Source organism: Gambusia affinis, linkage group LG21 (genome assembly GCF_019740435.1).
Source record: "Gambusia affinis linkage group LG21, SWU_Gaff_1.0, whole genome shotgun sequence".
NCBI classification, from domain to species: domain Eukaryota; kingdom Metazoa; phylum Chordata; class Actinopteri; order Cyprinodontiformes; family Poeciliidae; genus Gambusia; species Gambusia affinis.
In genome coordinates this window covers 5,457,771-5,473,275 of record NC_057888.1, presented here as the reverse complement: position 1 = coordinate 5,473,275, position 15,505 = coordinate 5,457,771, and the positions used below count along the sequence as shown (strand labels likewise).

The 15,505-nt window shown below is 37.9% G+C and overlaps 1 protein-coding gene across 17 annotated transcripts in view; it reads left to right on the top strand.

Annotated features, from left to right (window-relative positions):
- The window catches only part of abi1a (abl-interactor 1a), a 51,603-nt gene extending 36,220 nt beyond the window's left edge, over positions 1 to 15,383 (top strand). For 2 of the 17 annotated variants that reach the window (XM_044104075.1, XM_044104077.1), the window contains 8 exons: positions 939 to 1,042; positions 1,748 to 1,891; positions 5,951 to 6,042; positions 7,495 to 7,704; positions 9,619 to 9,867; positions 11,111 to 11,197; positions 12,185 to 12,367; positions 13,378 to 15,383. In XM_044104075.1, coding sequence (XP_043960010.1) covers positions 939 to 1,042; positions 1,748 to 1,891; positions 5,951 to 6,042; positions 7,495 to 7,704; positions 9,619 to 9,867; positions 11,111 to 11,197; positions 12,185 to 12,367; positions 13,378 to 13,553 — 1,245 coding nt within the window. In that variant the 3' untranslated portion in view covers positions 13,554 to 15,383. The remainder of the gene's footprint in view (positions 1 to 938; positions 1,043 to 1,747; positions 1,892 to 5,950; positions 6,043 to 7,494; positions 7,705 to 9,618; positions 9,868 to 11,110; positions 11,198 to 12,184; positions 12,368 to 13,377) is intronic. The other 15 variants (XM_044104079.1, XM_044104081.1, XM_044104078.1 and 12 more) reach the window with 9 other exon arrangements.
- The last annotated feature ends 122 nt before the right edge of the window (positions 15,384 to 15,505 follow it).

The window sequence follows — 15,505 nt, the reverse complement described above, 5'->3', positions numbered from 1 at the left end:
TTATTTTGCAATAAATAACTCTCCGATTCATACAAATGCCAACTGCATTGACACCACCTGGTGGCCAGAGTGTGAACTACACATGGTTCATGGAAACAGAAGTGCATAATGAAATCTGGTTGATAAAGTCAGTAAGTCATCTTAACCCTAAATTTTGTTGTATAATGAAAAAGGTTTATGAATGTCTGCTACAGCTGACATAGCAAAATAGACATGTGACCAACATTGTAAAAGTTATTTCTAGTTTGGCTTTTGAAGCTTTTTAGCAACAGCAGGCAACTAAGGAATGAAAATAAGCAATTTGTAAAATGTAGGTAAAGTTGGGGAAATTGTAAATTCTGAACATGTATTACATTGCTGGAATAGACATGGTTAGTACACAGAGAAATGCTCAAATTTGTGCCTTATTGAGTCATTTCGCTCAATTAATGATTCACTATTCCTCTAGACATCTGATTTAATTTCTAACTTTCTGATCCAGCCGTTGACAAAACTGCTGCCTAAAACAAAGTTGGTGCTAAGATAGAAGCCAGTGGTTTGCTGATGAAAGAATATTGGCTGCTGAGGAAGCATGAGTACTAGATTAGCACTGCAACTGGTATGGTGGGAGAAAAAACCCCAAAACAAACAAAATCTAGATCCTGAAAAAGTCCTTAAACATTTTGTAGTTGAGGTAAATCTTCCAGGCTTCTCAGACAGCTCAGATACATGTCAAAAATGCAATAATTTCTTATGTTTTTCAATGTAAATCCAGATTACATGCTTAATTCAGGTACGCTGTTTGGTGAGATTATGTGACCACAGTTCAATACCAACAGAAATACGCCGTCTGAGCAGCCTGCAACATTTAATTCCAGTCACAGAAGTAATTATCATCTAATTTTGTCTGTAGGAGTTTTGTAAAATGAAGCAACTGTTTTGTTTTTCTTCCACCACAGCAACATGGAAACAATCAGGCAGTCAGAGCGGGAACGCTGTCCAGGACCAATCCGCCAACACAGAAACCGCCCAGTCCGCCGATGTCGGGGCGAGGCACGCTTGGGTAAGACGGCCCGTCCAGTTTCCTCAGAGTTGGACTGATCCTTTAATTACAGAACGGTTAACGAGGATAAATAAGATTATTTATTGTAGCATTTTGGGATTTTTTTGTTGGAAACTTGTACCTCTATTTTTAAAAATTATGTAAATTTCTTTGGCTACTATTATTATTGAATATAATTTTTTTGGGTGGGGGAATCATAAATGAAAAAATGGTGATTTTAAAAAAATAAAAAATAATTGGCTTCATATATTTGATTGTATTGTGAGTCATAATTATACATACACTCCTCACTAATATTTGGAAAAATGTCCAACAACATTTGTTTGTAGCCATCAGCAAACTTAATTTATATAGCACAAGACATATTAAACATTATTTTCAATAGTTAATCAAAAGAAAGTTAACTTTTTAACAAATATTTCCTTAAATATTTGTGTAAATGTATGTATGTATGTATATATATATATATATATATATACACAAGACCAAACATGTGACAAGCCACAATAAATTACATTTGTACACCAAATTCCTATTTTTCTAAATTATTGAAGTTGTAATTTGTATTTTTAGCAATATCAATATAACTAAAATACCAAACTAAAATGTGATTATAAATGTATTATATGTTCAGTATTTATTTGGTGGGTTTTTTTTATTTTTGTTTTTGTTAATATATATATTTTTTTTGTGTGGCTGCTGCAGTCGCAACACGCCGTACAAAACGCTGGAGCCGGTGAAGCCGCCTACGGTCCCCAACGACTACATGACCAGTCCGGCCCGACTGGGCGGCCAGCAGAACAGCCCCGGACGCACGGCGTCACTCAACCAGAGACAACGCACGCACAGGTACGTGAGAGAGGGACTGATGGACTCACTGGATGTTCCAGCACTGATGACAGTCAGGATTTACTCCCTGCTTTCTTCTCCATTATCACAACGACCCGGCTCTGGGTTGATAAGATCCAAATGTATAATATATCACATTGAGTTGTTCCTATTACTGTCATTGTTCTGACTACAACCTATGAGGCTCTCTATGGGGCTAAATTGGTGCCATCAAGTTTGATAAAAAAAAAAAATAATAAAAAAAAAACTCATTTTGATGCTGGAAAACAAATATTTGTAACAGAAAAACTCTTTTCTTTTTTTTTGCATAAAATTGAAACTGAAATTTTTTTTGGAAACTGACAAATAATTTAAAAAATAATTTTGCTGAAACATTTTTTTTAAAGTTTCGAAATAAATGCATTTAAACTGCCATACAGTTTTTTTTGTTGTTTTCTTTGAAGCTGAAAAACATTAAACTGACGAACAAAATAATAATTTTGAAGCTGAAAATACTTTGAAAGCAAAAAAAGCACAAATGGTTGCAAAGATGTGCAGCTGAAATATATTTCAGAAATTATTTTAAAGCTGAAATAGTCTTAAGACAGAAAAAATGCTCTAAAATAAATCAAAATGAAAAATAATTCTGAAACTGGGAAATAAGTTTGAAGTTCCTCAAAAAAATTGTTTAATTTTAAGTTGAAAAAAATTTAACTGGAAAAAAAAATTAAAAAATAATTTTGAAGCCGAAAATACTCGGCGTTTTTAAAAAATATTTGAAACTGAAATTTTTTTTTAAATTATAATTGTGAAGCTAAAAAAATTATTCGGAAGCTAAAAGTTTGCATACTGCAGTCAAATTCGCAAATTGTGACCACAAAAATCATGCAAAAAAACGAATTCATAGAAAAAAATTCATGATGAATAAAACTCTAAAATATTCCAAAACGTATAAAAGAACAAATCTCAAGTGTGATCTGAACGTTTAAACTGTTCAGAAAAATGCTGCCGGCGTTTCACTGCTGTGTGAAAAACGTCTCCATGTCAGAAAGTTTTAATCTCTTCATTTGCCTCAGCAGCTTAGTGTGCGTTCACACTTCTTTCTCTTTTTTTCTGCCGCACTAAACCCTGTTTTTGTCTGACGAGGCTTGAAGTGGCTCTTACCACGGTCAGAATCTCTGATATTAATATCTGTAAAAGCCTCGGATGTGAGGGGCGACTTGATATGAGGGGAAAAACTAATGCTGCGTGCAGAGCATTGCACGCTGCGGCTGCGCTTTCATTAAACTTGACTTATGAGTGAACGAATCGGTCTCATTAGCTAAAAAGCTATTTATGCTGACTGTGATGGTAAAAAAAATACCCCACGACTTCCTTCTCTTTCTTCTACTGACTTCACATTTTTGGACGAAGAACAAAACAAATGTGCAGAATTTGTGTCTGCTCAGCATTACTGTTGCTAAAGTGTGGCCTAAAGCTGCTTTAGCTTTTGTTTAAAAGCCTGACGCAGTATAGCTGCTGCTAATATGACCACCATGCTAGCATGATTCGATTATGCTGGCCTGGGATCAGTTGGGCTTATTCAGCTCATCAGTCTCAGCTGAATTTAAGCTCCTGTTGGACCTTAATGTGTAGCGCAGCAGCCATTATGGTGTCTGATATTATTGCTGTTGGAGAACAGGACTGTTGTTGTTGTTGTGGGAGAAAAATGGTTACCAGCGGATTGGTTTAGACGGCTCCACTCATCTGTAGGTTTCTGCTTTCCGGACTGTAGAAACAAAATGTTCATAATGTCAAATCCCCAGTCTGTCATTGCAGATGACCGTGACAATCAGATGACAAAATCCTTTTTCTTTTTTTATTGGTTTAAAGCTCCAGTATGTAACTTTTCATTAAATATATGTACTTTTTTTTTTTTTTTTACATGTTTGTTGAAAATCTCATGTTGTGACAGTTTGTTTTGAGACAAATACTCTGTCAAAAGATCAAGGTCCTCTGCCTTCTGCCAGTGCTAAATGGTGCTAAATAGAAACAACCAATCAGAGCCAGGAGGCGGGTCTTAGTGCTGCCAATCACAATAACTTCCTGTTTTCTCTGCTGTGCTCCTTTTAACACAGTCTGTCATGAGTGCTCAGACTAATTAGCTTAGCTATCGATGACGGTAGATAAATTGTTTTAATTTCACAGCAAGTTCTTTGTCTGCCTTTACCACATTTTTCAGTGAGTACATGAGGGTGATTAACAGCGCTAAGACCTGCCTCCTGGCTCTGATTGGTTGTTTTTTGGTCAGTAACGTTATATTTCTTTAAACCGCAGTAGTGGCTCAGGGTGGATTTGGAGGAGATCAATGTTTTCACAGATTATCTGTCTCAACAAATTATCACAACATGGTGACAGTTTTAACAAATATATATAAAATATGTTTTTATAAAAGTTACATACTGCAGCTTTAAACCCAGAAATATATCGCATCCATTCCAGTGGATGTAGAATTTAAAGGGGTTAATTTAAGGAAAAAAGTTATTTATTTTTCTGAAATGTCATCCAGATGACGTGTTATGAATTGGCGCAATATAAATAAACTATATTGAATTTTAAAATAGCTGTGAATTCTGGGTATTTGAGTTTTGTAATTTTGAGTTTTAGTGATTTAATTAAGGTAAACTTTTCAGGATGAGAATCTGCTGACTTGATGCTTTGCTCTCACTGCCGCCAGCCTAATTTTAGAGGCGGTGACCCTTTTCTTTGCGCGTTTAGAGCCGTGGGGGGTTGATTGATGCGAGTCAGACAGGATGGGGGGAGAAGTGGATAAAGAGATGTAGCGGTGGTCGGTTCAGCGGGAAGGAAAGAATCATAAGAGTCCAGGGAGACGCGTAAGGAATCCCCTCGAAGAGTTGAGCTGCGGTCACCGGGGTGAGAGGCAGCAAGGGTCAACCGGAGTGCAGGAATGAAATGGAAATGTTTGGATGTTGGGTTGAAGTAAAAAAAACAAACAAATCTGGGATCAAGGCCAGGCTGAAAGAGAGAGCGAGATAGCAGGAGGGGATTTAGCTTGCCAGACTGCTGATCTAAAAGCCCCGAGGTGAAAGGCAGCGTGTAACAGAGCTGACACACATTCTCCAATCAGATGTCCTATATTTTATCAAGGCCAGCGCTTACTGTACATCTAACCCTGCTGCAATCCCGTCCTAAAACAATGAAGACTCCAAACTTCTGTTCTAATTCCAAGAAATATTCTGTTTATGAATGTTTTTAGGGCATTTATCACTTAAAGTTAATTCAAGAATTAGTAAATGTAGCTTTATGCTGGAGACAATGTGGAAAATGGGTGATTATACATTTTTTTGGGAGGGTGTTATCCAGTCATTTTTGACTACTTGTTATCCAAAATTCCCATTTTGAACGTTTTTATTTGGTTTCTACTGCTTCTAAAAGCAACCCAAGTGCTTAAAAAAAACATCCAGCCATTTTCTGGCGGTAAGTTACATATTTTTTGGTGTCTTGAAAATGAGCCATTTCAAAAACTTTCAAATGTAACGTCACAAATCAGCAGGCACCTACCCGTTACCTAGCAACCCCAGGGAAGCCAGCCCGTTACCTAGCAACCCAAGTTCCAGTAAATCTGGAGTTCCTAAAACAGAAACTGTAAACGTGTCAAATTTTTTGTTCAAAACGGTTAGTGATTACTATTTCTACATGCCTGATGATAAATTGTCCCAGTGATTATTGCGATAAATTATAATATTGTTGTTTTGAGACAATTTTCTAAGAAATATATTCATGAAACCATAGTAGTTCTCCCTTTTCAAAGACCAATAAACTAATCTAATCTGGAACCGGAGGATATTTTGCATATCTAAAATAAAACTTGAGCAAAATCACAAATAAAATGGATTACGAAGTCTAAAGAAAATTGTCATCAGAATGGAAATGATCAAGCTCATTTTAATTTATGACACGATTAACTGGTTACTTGCTTATTGCAACATTATTAACATTATTCAACATTTTTGTTATTCTCTGCGTGTACATAACCTTCTGAATAAAAAGTGGAATTAAATTAGAATGTATTTTTTTCAGTGGAAGCAGCGGGGGAAGCAGCAGCAGGGAGAACAGCGGCAGCAGCATTCCCATCGCCGTGCCGACGCCCTCCATCCCCAACTCTGGACCAGGTGAGCAACACCTACCCCTCCGGTCACCTTCCCTGTCTCTCTCTCTCCACGGCAGAGTAACCTGAAACGAATAAATAAACAAACCCTCGGTTCATCTGCATACAGTGCGTTTCTCCACTCTGGTGGTTTTCAAATACATAATGTTGATTTTTAGCCTATAAAAGGACTTTAGGACTATTCAGCACAAAGCTTGTGTTCAGCAGTCGGGGATTATTAAGACCCATTGTGTTCTGGGCGCAGCTGCTTCCCTGTCCCACTGGATAAATAGGCCAAGCTGTGAGAGGCCTATTTAGCTAAAGGTCCACATTACTCCCTGTTCAGCTCAGATGTTGGTTCTGGTGCCGATCACCTTCCTTTTTGACAGTACTGCCTTAGTCTGGCTCGGTGTTACCATGGCGATTAGATCAGATGTTAATTTTTTGGTGCTGTGGGCAGGAAATTAAATCGGCATCTCTCTAAAGACGTTGTTCCTTCAGGAAAGTTTAGTGGCGGGAAAAGCTGTGGTAGAAAAAGTTGGACGAACGGAGACATCAGCAAGCTAATCCCATTTGAGAACTAAACGTAACAAACAAAAATATGTTGGTTATGTTACTAGTGAACCAGAGAACACTGCAAAAACACAAAACTAATCTTAGTACACTTGAACTCAAACAAAAGTAACTCATGAGTAACTTTTCATCAAGATGTTGGACTTTGTTTTCAATCAATGACGCCTTAATACTGATTTCAAAAATTTAAAAAAATACTAGTTCCACTGCCATATTATTTTACTTATAACAATACATTTTTCCAGTGTTATAAACTAAATAATCTGCCAGTAAAACTAGAATATTAAGGAAACTTACAACAAGCTCTTATATCTTTCTGAAAAGTTACTTATAAATTAATTTTGTCTTATATGAACCGTAAAAAAGTATTAAAAATATACTTGCAGTGAAAACAGTTCTGACTTTGTAGCGACACACTATGTTTTTCCTTCCACTAAGTTTTCTATTAGTAGGTTGGATTTGTCGTTTGTTGGAAAACTGTCATAATTTTTTTTTCCCCGTGATTTTGTTTTTTCAATGGTTTGATGCAATTTCATATATTCTGAGCATCTTTTTTTTGTCATCTATAAGGTATTATCAAAATTAACAGACAACATCTCTGTATGTTTTTATCCTAATTAGTGAGTTTTCAGTGATTTTATGGAAATCTGTTAATTATGGAGATCAACCTGCAGTCTATATTTACACCATGACCTTGGTGAAGGCTGGTTTTCTGCAGATGAGGCAGGACCTTTTTAGGCTTCTGCTGCAGCTTCAGGATTCAATCCGCGAGCCGGTTGCCGTGGAAACGCTCCGTCGGCATCCGAAGGCTTCCCAGTGGTTCTGATGTTATGTAACGGAGGTGCAGAGGTTCCGCTCTCTCTCTCTCCGTTTCCGCTTCCAGTAACGCTAATCCCTCTTTCAGTCCCGTTCGTGCCGGCTCCTCCGGGAGCCCCGCCGCCTCCTCCTCCACCTCTCCCTCCCCCTGGCGTTCCTCCACCTGCTCCTCCCATGGGTGGGATGGCCCCGCCTCCTCCTCCACCTCTCCCTCCCCCTGGCGTTCCTCCACCTGCTCCTCCCATGGGTGGGATGGCCCCGCCTCCTCCTCCACCTCCTCCTCCTTATCCAGCCGTAGGTGAGACTAAATCAGCTCCAGAACTTCCTCCGTCGCTGGTGGTGGATCAAGGCTGCGCCGTTCTTCTGGGTGTCTTCTTTACTGCAAGCAGAGCAGATTGTCTTTTAATTAAATAAAAACTTTTATTTGGTGCAGAGAAGGTTGGTGATATCAGCCAATCATATTCATACACTTGCCTCCTTTAAGAATCACATTCACTTTTCATATGAAGCATCTCTCCTGTGGTGACGGTGATGTTCTGTATGGTTTTCTAATCAAAACATGAATTCAATGTGTTTTGTTGAGGTTTTATGTCACAAATCAATGCAAAGTGGTGTGAAGATGAAGTTCAGGAAACATCTCCACAACGAGGTATGGTGGTGGCAGCATCATGCCAGCATGAAGGGAACCAGTGGACCTCTTAATCCTAACTAGAGCTAGTTAGCTTACAGTGAACATTGGTCTTTCAGGAATAATGACTCCAGATCCGAGTGCGGTTGGGTTTGAATGTGGGATTTTGTTGCAGCTCTTTGATACATAAACCAAACAAAATCTGAATTCTGCATCGAGATGATCACTTGCAGGTTTTCTCCTCTGGATATCGCCGCCCTCTTCCAGCTGTAATTACCTCCGCTGCTGACAGCGCGGAGACGTTTGTTTGTGTTCCTTCGAAGATTAACTTCCTCTGGTCCCGCCCGTTTCCAGTTTGAGAGTTTGTTCTCCTGAGAGATGGAATATTGTGAAGAAATATGAAACAGGAAATGTTTGAGATGCTTTTTGCTCTACCAAACACACCCAGACTGGAATGGAAAGTTATTTTTAGGACTGGTTCGATCTTTGTGCTGCTCCTCTGCTTATTTCTCACTTCATCTCTGCTTCTGAGACACATTTAATGGTCAGTTTCTTTATGTTTGCCTCTGTAATATTGTTTATTTATATTAATCATAGGGCTGGACAGTAAATTAATAACACACGATCAGTATAAACAGATGATGCTTCTGATATAGTGTAGAATATTCACAACTCAAAACTAGAACTGCACAGCATTCTGGGAGATGTAGGCAGAGGGAATGCTGTAGCTGCTCGGCATCTCCTTGCGCGATACGCTAATTTACCCATATGCTAATATAAATTTCTTTTTGTATGTCATTGTAATTGTAAGAATAGTATACGATTTAGAGATTCACAAGAAATAAAGATAAAAGCTTTCTAACCGCATTTTGCAAGATTGCTTCTGCAAATAAAAAGTAAATGTGTGTGCCCTTGTACAACAGTCTAGAGTATTAAATTAGTGTTTGATATATGGTCTTGTACAGTCCAATAAACTCATAAAAGATTATAAAAATAAAGTGTTTTTTTTTCTGAGACCACCAGAGGGCACATTGACGCTAGCTGCTAGCTTACAAGACATTCTAAGAATAATCTGGAACTATTTTTTCAGCACAAATGAGCAAACAGAACAGTAGCTCTCTCACTCTTGGTTACCTAGCAACGCACTCACTCTTAGGTTACCTAGCAACCACTTGTTGAGTAACCTGCGTAGCAGCAGTTTAAGGTTCCGGCCTCATAATTGCTCAACATTAAACGAATGGTGCGGAGTGAAAACTGGATAAAACGGGAACAGTCGCGTCACGAGTTTGGCTGCATTTCAGATGTTTACAATAAAACCTAATCAATAATTATCAGTATCGACTGATATGAAATGATTACATTGTGATATGTTTTTCAGCCATATTGTCCAGCCCTAATTGCTCCCCTAAGCTCAACTTCTTGTTCTGTCTAGGTGTTGTTTTAATAAAATGTGGGGCTCTAATCGGTTATTAAAAACTCTCCGTAACCTTTATGGTGTTGATTATTTTTGTCTGTTTTTTCCTTTCCTCTTCCTCCTTCTTGGTTCCTTCCTGTCCTTTCTCCCCATCTTCTGGGTGTGTCTAGTGGTGGCCTCCGGGCCAGGACTGGGCCCCGCTCCAGTGTCCCAGTTTGGAACCATCTCGCGGCAGATTTCGCGGCACAACCCCTCCAACTCCTCTGTCTCTATGGTTTCGGCCACGGGCACGTACCGCCGGGCGCCTTCGGTCACATCGCAGTTCTCCCTGCAGCAGCAGCAGCTACAGCTACAGCAGCAGCAACTGCAGCAGCAGCCTCATATTAACGGAGGCACTCCTGGCTACGGCCAAAACTCAAGTAAGGCCCTTCTGTCTCCATCTTTAACACTAAACCCTGAGCTGACACAGAAGCATGAAAGGACACAATCTTTCAAATCACACACAGTCACCAAAAGTAACCTCTAATATCCACAAATTTAAAGAAAGAGCACTACTCTTTTCATGTTTTCTTGTTTGGTTTTTTATTTCAACATATTGGAAATCCTTTAAACTTTACCTCCAATCAATGTTTTAATAATAAACAGGGCTGAAACAATTAATTGTGATTAATCATGAATAATTGATTAATGAAATCAACTAATTTAGTAATAGTTTAATCATTAAATGGAATATGCAGATTTAAAAGGCAAATCAGAGCAGTAATTAAACTACAACTTTACAAAAAATATAGACATTTTTCATTTAAGATGGGAAAATAACTATTGTAGCTTCACTTGGTTCAAATTCTGTATTTCAAATCTATAAAGCACCTTTTGCTAAATAATTATTAATAACAAAAATAGATCAGCCCTACACTGTATTGACATTAGCTTGAACCGAACGGCCAATACTGAGTTGATACAAGTACTTTAAATTATACTATGTTGATGAATTTTAGGGAAAATTTATATACACAAAAGGAATGATTTGTTTATTTGCATACTGTAAAGTCACTTATTATGTAATGACATCAAGTATGGTATAAATAGGTAGATTCACTTCTGGGATTATGAATTCTAGTCGTTACTATGAAGTGGAACAGAATTAAAATTATAGTTTGCGTTTAGTTTTTACTGAATTATTAAACCTAACACTGATCTCTCTAATTTTCTCCCCCCGGTATTTAAATGTGTTTTCTTGCTGAAAGACACATCCACATTCTTCAGATCTGAATTCTCTCGCCCTTTACATCTGTCCAGTTAAAGACTTATTCGCTAAAGGGTAAACGTGGAGAAACAGCGACCCCTTGTGGTGAATAGTAACATTCATCTTTTGTTTTTAAAGGGGAACAATCTGACCGAATTCAAACATAATCCGCAGTTTATCCACCGACCCCAGTGATCCTTGAAATCTCATCACAGTCTGAACTTTTCAACTGTTGCTGAATGTGATCCAGAGATGAAAACAAAACAAATAAATAACTCAGAAGAGAAAATGTGAACCGTTTAGCGCGCTTTTCTGGTGTGTTTTCTGGGTAGCGGGTTGAACATGATGACTGATGGGCTCCCGTCTCTGTTTTTCGCCTCTCTTCGCCTTCCTGTCCTTTCTCTGCTGGCCTTCAGTGTCTGTCGCTCCTCCTCCTCCCCCCATGCCCCAGCTGACTCCACAGATACCTCTCACTGGCTTTGTGGCCAGGATGCAAGAGAGCAGTAAGTGAATAGGCTACTCTCGGTTACTTCCTACTTATTTCAGCATTTTTCCGCATGCAAAGTGCATTTTATGACTCTGGTGCCTCATTATTGTGTCTTTGCAGCAGATTTGGAAAGTTCTGTCCTCTCTCTTTAAAAACACATAATTCGTCAGATGCATGCATCGCTTTTCTAGCATTTCTGTAGTTTTGAATATTAAAGACGTATGGCAACTAAGAATGAACTGTCGCCCTCTACCAGTTTCAAACGTATATTTATTTTTGTAATATAAATTAATATTAAAACTTTGTTCGTTTTAACTCTCGACAGCTTTAAAAATCAGCCGTCGTTTTGGCGCCATGTTTGTAGTTTTTCTCCGTTATCACCTCCCCCTTTCCGTCACATCCCATCCTCAACTTCGTAGCAAATCAGTAATTTTTGGGTCAGAAGCGCTATTAAGGTGAAAATTAATGAGCTAGAGTGTTTTTATATTTCAAAACAGTGTGTCTTGCAGTCTTTAGACTGTTTCTCTTTAACCGTTCCGATAGTCCCCACCGCCATCTTTGCTTTTATATCAACGGCTCAGCTTACGGATAACCAGCGGCGCCCTCTGCTGGATGGCGGCCAAACTACAACACTAAAAGAAGGTCTAAAATATTGGAAGTAATTTTAATTTAGTAGACCATTAATCTTAAGTTGATTAAAAGTCACAAGAAAATGGTCAAATAAACTGTTAGACACAATTTAGTTGAAACATAACCTGGGTTCTTTTGAGTGTTTAAGAAGTAAATAAACAACATATGTGCATGTCTGAGAACATTTCCAGGAGACTTAAAGAATATTAAGTAACTTATATTAATGTCTTGGAGCCTGCTCACCAGATATGAACACTGCTCCCTCTGCATGTTGGTACAATCCTGAATGATTCTGCATGATCCCTCTGCCGCCCTCATCTTGTTTCATAACTATAAATCAAGTTTTCATTGTTAACTTCTGACTGTCCAACAGTAGCAGACACCCCAACTCCACCACCGCCCCCGCCGCCGGATGACCTCCCTATCTTTGACGACTCCCCACCGCCTCCTCCTCCTCCAGTGGATTACGAGGACGAAGAAGGCACCGTCCTGAAGTTTGACGACCCGTACGCCGACGGAGACCCGCAATGGGCCCCCAAGAACTACATAGAGAAAGGTTGGCTTCAGGATTCCTCTGTTAACATCTGATCCGCAGCTTAGTGTTGTAGATTTGTATGAATATGGGTTGGGATTTCATTTAAGGGCTTTCCAGGTCTAGAAACGGATGGAAAAGTACTTTCATCCATCCATCTTACCAACTATTCATCCACTTGTTTTTCCATGCATTTATCAATCCTTTGATTCTTTCCTTCATTCATTCACCCCTTGGTTTCATCCATCCATCTATCAAACCACTATTTCATCCATTCATGCATCATTTATCATCATGTGTCCATCCAAGCATTCGTTCATCCAGTCATCCAACCGTTTTGTACTTGCAGCCCTTCATTCTTCATTAAAAGAAAGTCCAGCATCCATCTAATCATTCATTCATCTGTTCCTCCATGCATGTATCTTTCCATCCATCAGTAATTTTCATACTTAAACCCTGACAGCTACAGAAATATTAGTCTTTTTCTTTCTCGCTCTCTGTTGGCTACGCTACATACGGGCCCATTGCCATAGCAACTGATACCCCCACTAACGTAACAGGATTCAAAAAACACGCAAACATTTCCCACACAAAGAACAGAATTCAGTCCTTTGCAGTTTTGTTATTTTGTGACAATTACGAAGTGATCACTGTGGTTTGTTAGCTGCTATTAGCTAAGCTACACACAGGTGGTTGATTAGCTAATTTAAACATTTGCTCTACTGATGATCTGTCAGTCGGTTTGTTGTAATTGCCTTTTGAAGTGACTGAATTCTGCTGCACATCTACATGTTAAGGTTGCCATAGTCAAGTTAGCATAACTGACCGACTTCTCTTTTTTTTTAATTAAAACTCTTTCCTGACCTTATCGAGTTGTCATAATATTGACAATTAGCAGCAAAGCGCAATGTTCCCTTTTCTTTAATATTTTACGTGCACATTTTAAGATTTAGCACGATATGTTGACAACTGGATAGCTGGAAACTCCAGTAGTCATGGCAACGTGTTCATAGCCTCTCGTCCTGCTCCTGCAGTGGTGGCCATCTACGACTACGCCCAGGACAAGGAGGACGAGCTGACGTTCATGGAGGGCTCCATCATCTACGTGGTGAAGAAGAACGACGACGGCTGGTTCGAGGGCGTCTGCAACGGCGTCACCGGCCTGTTCCCCGGCAACTACGTGGAGAGCATCATGCATTACGCCGAGTGAAGCCACCTGGCAGTAACAAGTCCTATTTATTCAGTCATATCCTAACCTGGTGACAGACTGATAGCTGCAGCAGCAGATGCATAGAAATAACTGTATGATTCCAGTTTTTTTTTTTTTTTTTAAAGAATGGCAGAATGTTTTCTCTTACTGAATGCAAATAATATAAGTGATATCTATTTAGATGGTGTGATAGGGATGGGTGGGTGGCATTTATACATTTCTCCTGAACAAAGATGATCTAATTAAATAGTTTTAAGATGAGCAAAGGAAAGGAAAGCACCTTCAGGCCAAGTATCGGTTCAGAACATGGGCTTGTTTTTTTGCAGAAATCTGTAAAAACGGCGAATGTTAGTCAATCGCTGTTCCTTTGAGCCCAGACAGGAAAACAAACACAAACGGCTTGATTTCAAAACACTGTAAATGATATTTTAAAAAAATCAAAGCATGAAAATCTGATGTAATCTTTTAAGTTTTTTGCCACTTTGCTTCAATTATGTTGTAAATGTTTCTTTTTTTAAAATTTGACTGTCGAAATCACTGAAGTTTTTACTCTGAAGCCAATTTACAAACTTTTCCATGGGATTTTTCTTTATTTTTTGTACATAATCTTAAAATAAAGAAATTGAGTTTTTGTTTTTCATGAATTTGAATCTTTTTATGAAGCATCAAGACGTTAAGCTCATTCGAGATGAGACAGAAGCATCAACTTTTCACTCAAACTAGCAGCTGATTGGGCTAAAGTCCATTTTTATGTTGAATTATTGTCATTTCAGTAGCAAAAACCTCACTAGTTGCAGTTGTTTAACAATTGAAAATTCAATCCTGAGCAGTTTATTGTACATATCCTTTTTAGATGATGTGCAGCACTGTGAGCCAGAGATTTGTCGTCTTTTAAAAGTATTGAAGTATCTCTGCTTTATGGTATTTGCTGGAAACTTTAGGACAAAAAAAGCAAAATAATTTATCTTTTTTACACCTACTTTTGATGTGGGGTGTCCAAAGTGTTTGCAGCCCTTTGAATTATTCTGTGCGGCCCTTGACCACAATTAAAGAAGACGAGAACCATACAGAAAACATTATGGTGATACAATAAAATCAAATTAAAGTGAGATTTACACAAATAAAAAATAAATTATGCAGACAAATTCATCTTAAAATTAAAAACTTATGCAACTATTCATCTTTCAATTATCTTTTTTGCTTTTATTTTTAATTTAACAGCACATAATGCAAACATCCAGTAAGTTTTACTTCACAGTATAATTATGCCAAATAAGATGTTTTTTTGTAACTTAGAGTACAGCTAAAATCATTTTCTGAAACTTTCTGTATAAAAATAAGGTAGTATATTTCATTAAGATATTGTGAAATTAGATTTTTACCATAGAAACAATTGTGATGACTTGATTTAAATCAATTAATTTAGTAATCGATTAATCGTGAACTGGAATACACAACTCAAGATCATTTGCTGAAAGAACACAGCAGTAATTACGCCAAAACTACAAAAATAAAAGCATTTTCCATTTAGGAATAAAAATGTTATAGTAAATATGTACTCAGAACTCACGTGGCATAGTTTTAGCTTCTCTGGGTTCAAATTCCGTCAAAAATCCAGAGTTAACCAGTTAATTGGTTAATCAAAAATATTAGCCCTACATCTTATTCATGTTAAGTCAAGCAGAAAGGGCTGAGTAAATAAAAGCATATTTTAAATTGCAGATGAATAATTTGTTACAAATGATCAAGCATTCATTAAAGGAAATTCTAATATTTAGGGAATATTAAGTTATTCATTGGCATCTCAACTAAGTTCTTAATTGATATATTTAAAAAAAAAAGGATTAAGTGGCTAAATGAAAACCCTGCAGAATATGCTCATTTTTTTATCCAATTAATTGTCAGAATATTCAAGTACTAAAACAATTAGTTGAAGCCCTAAGTCTTCTAAA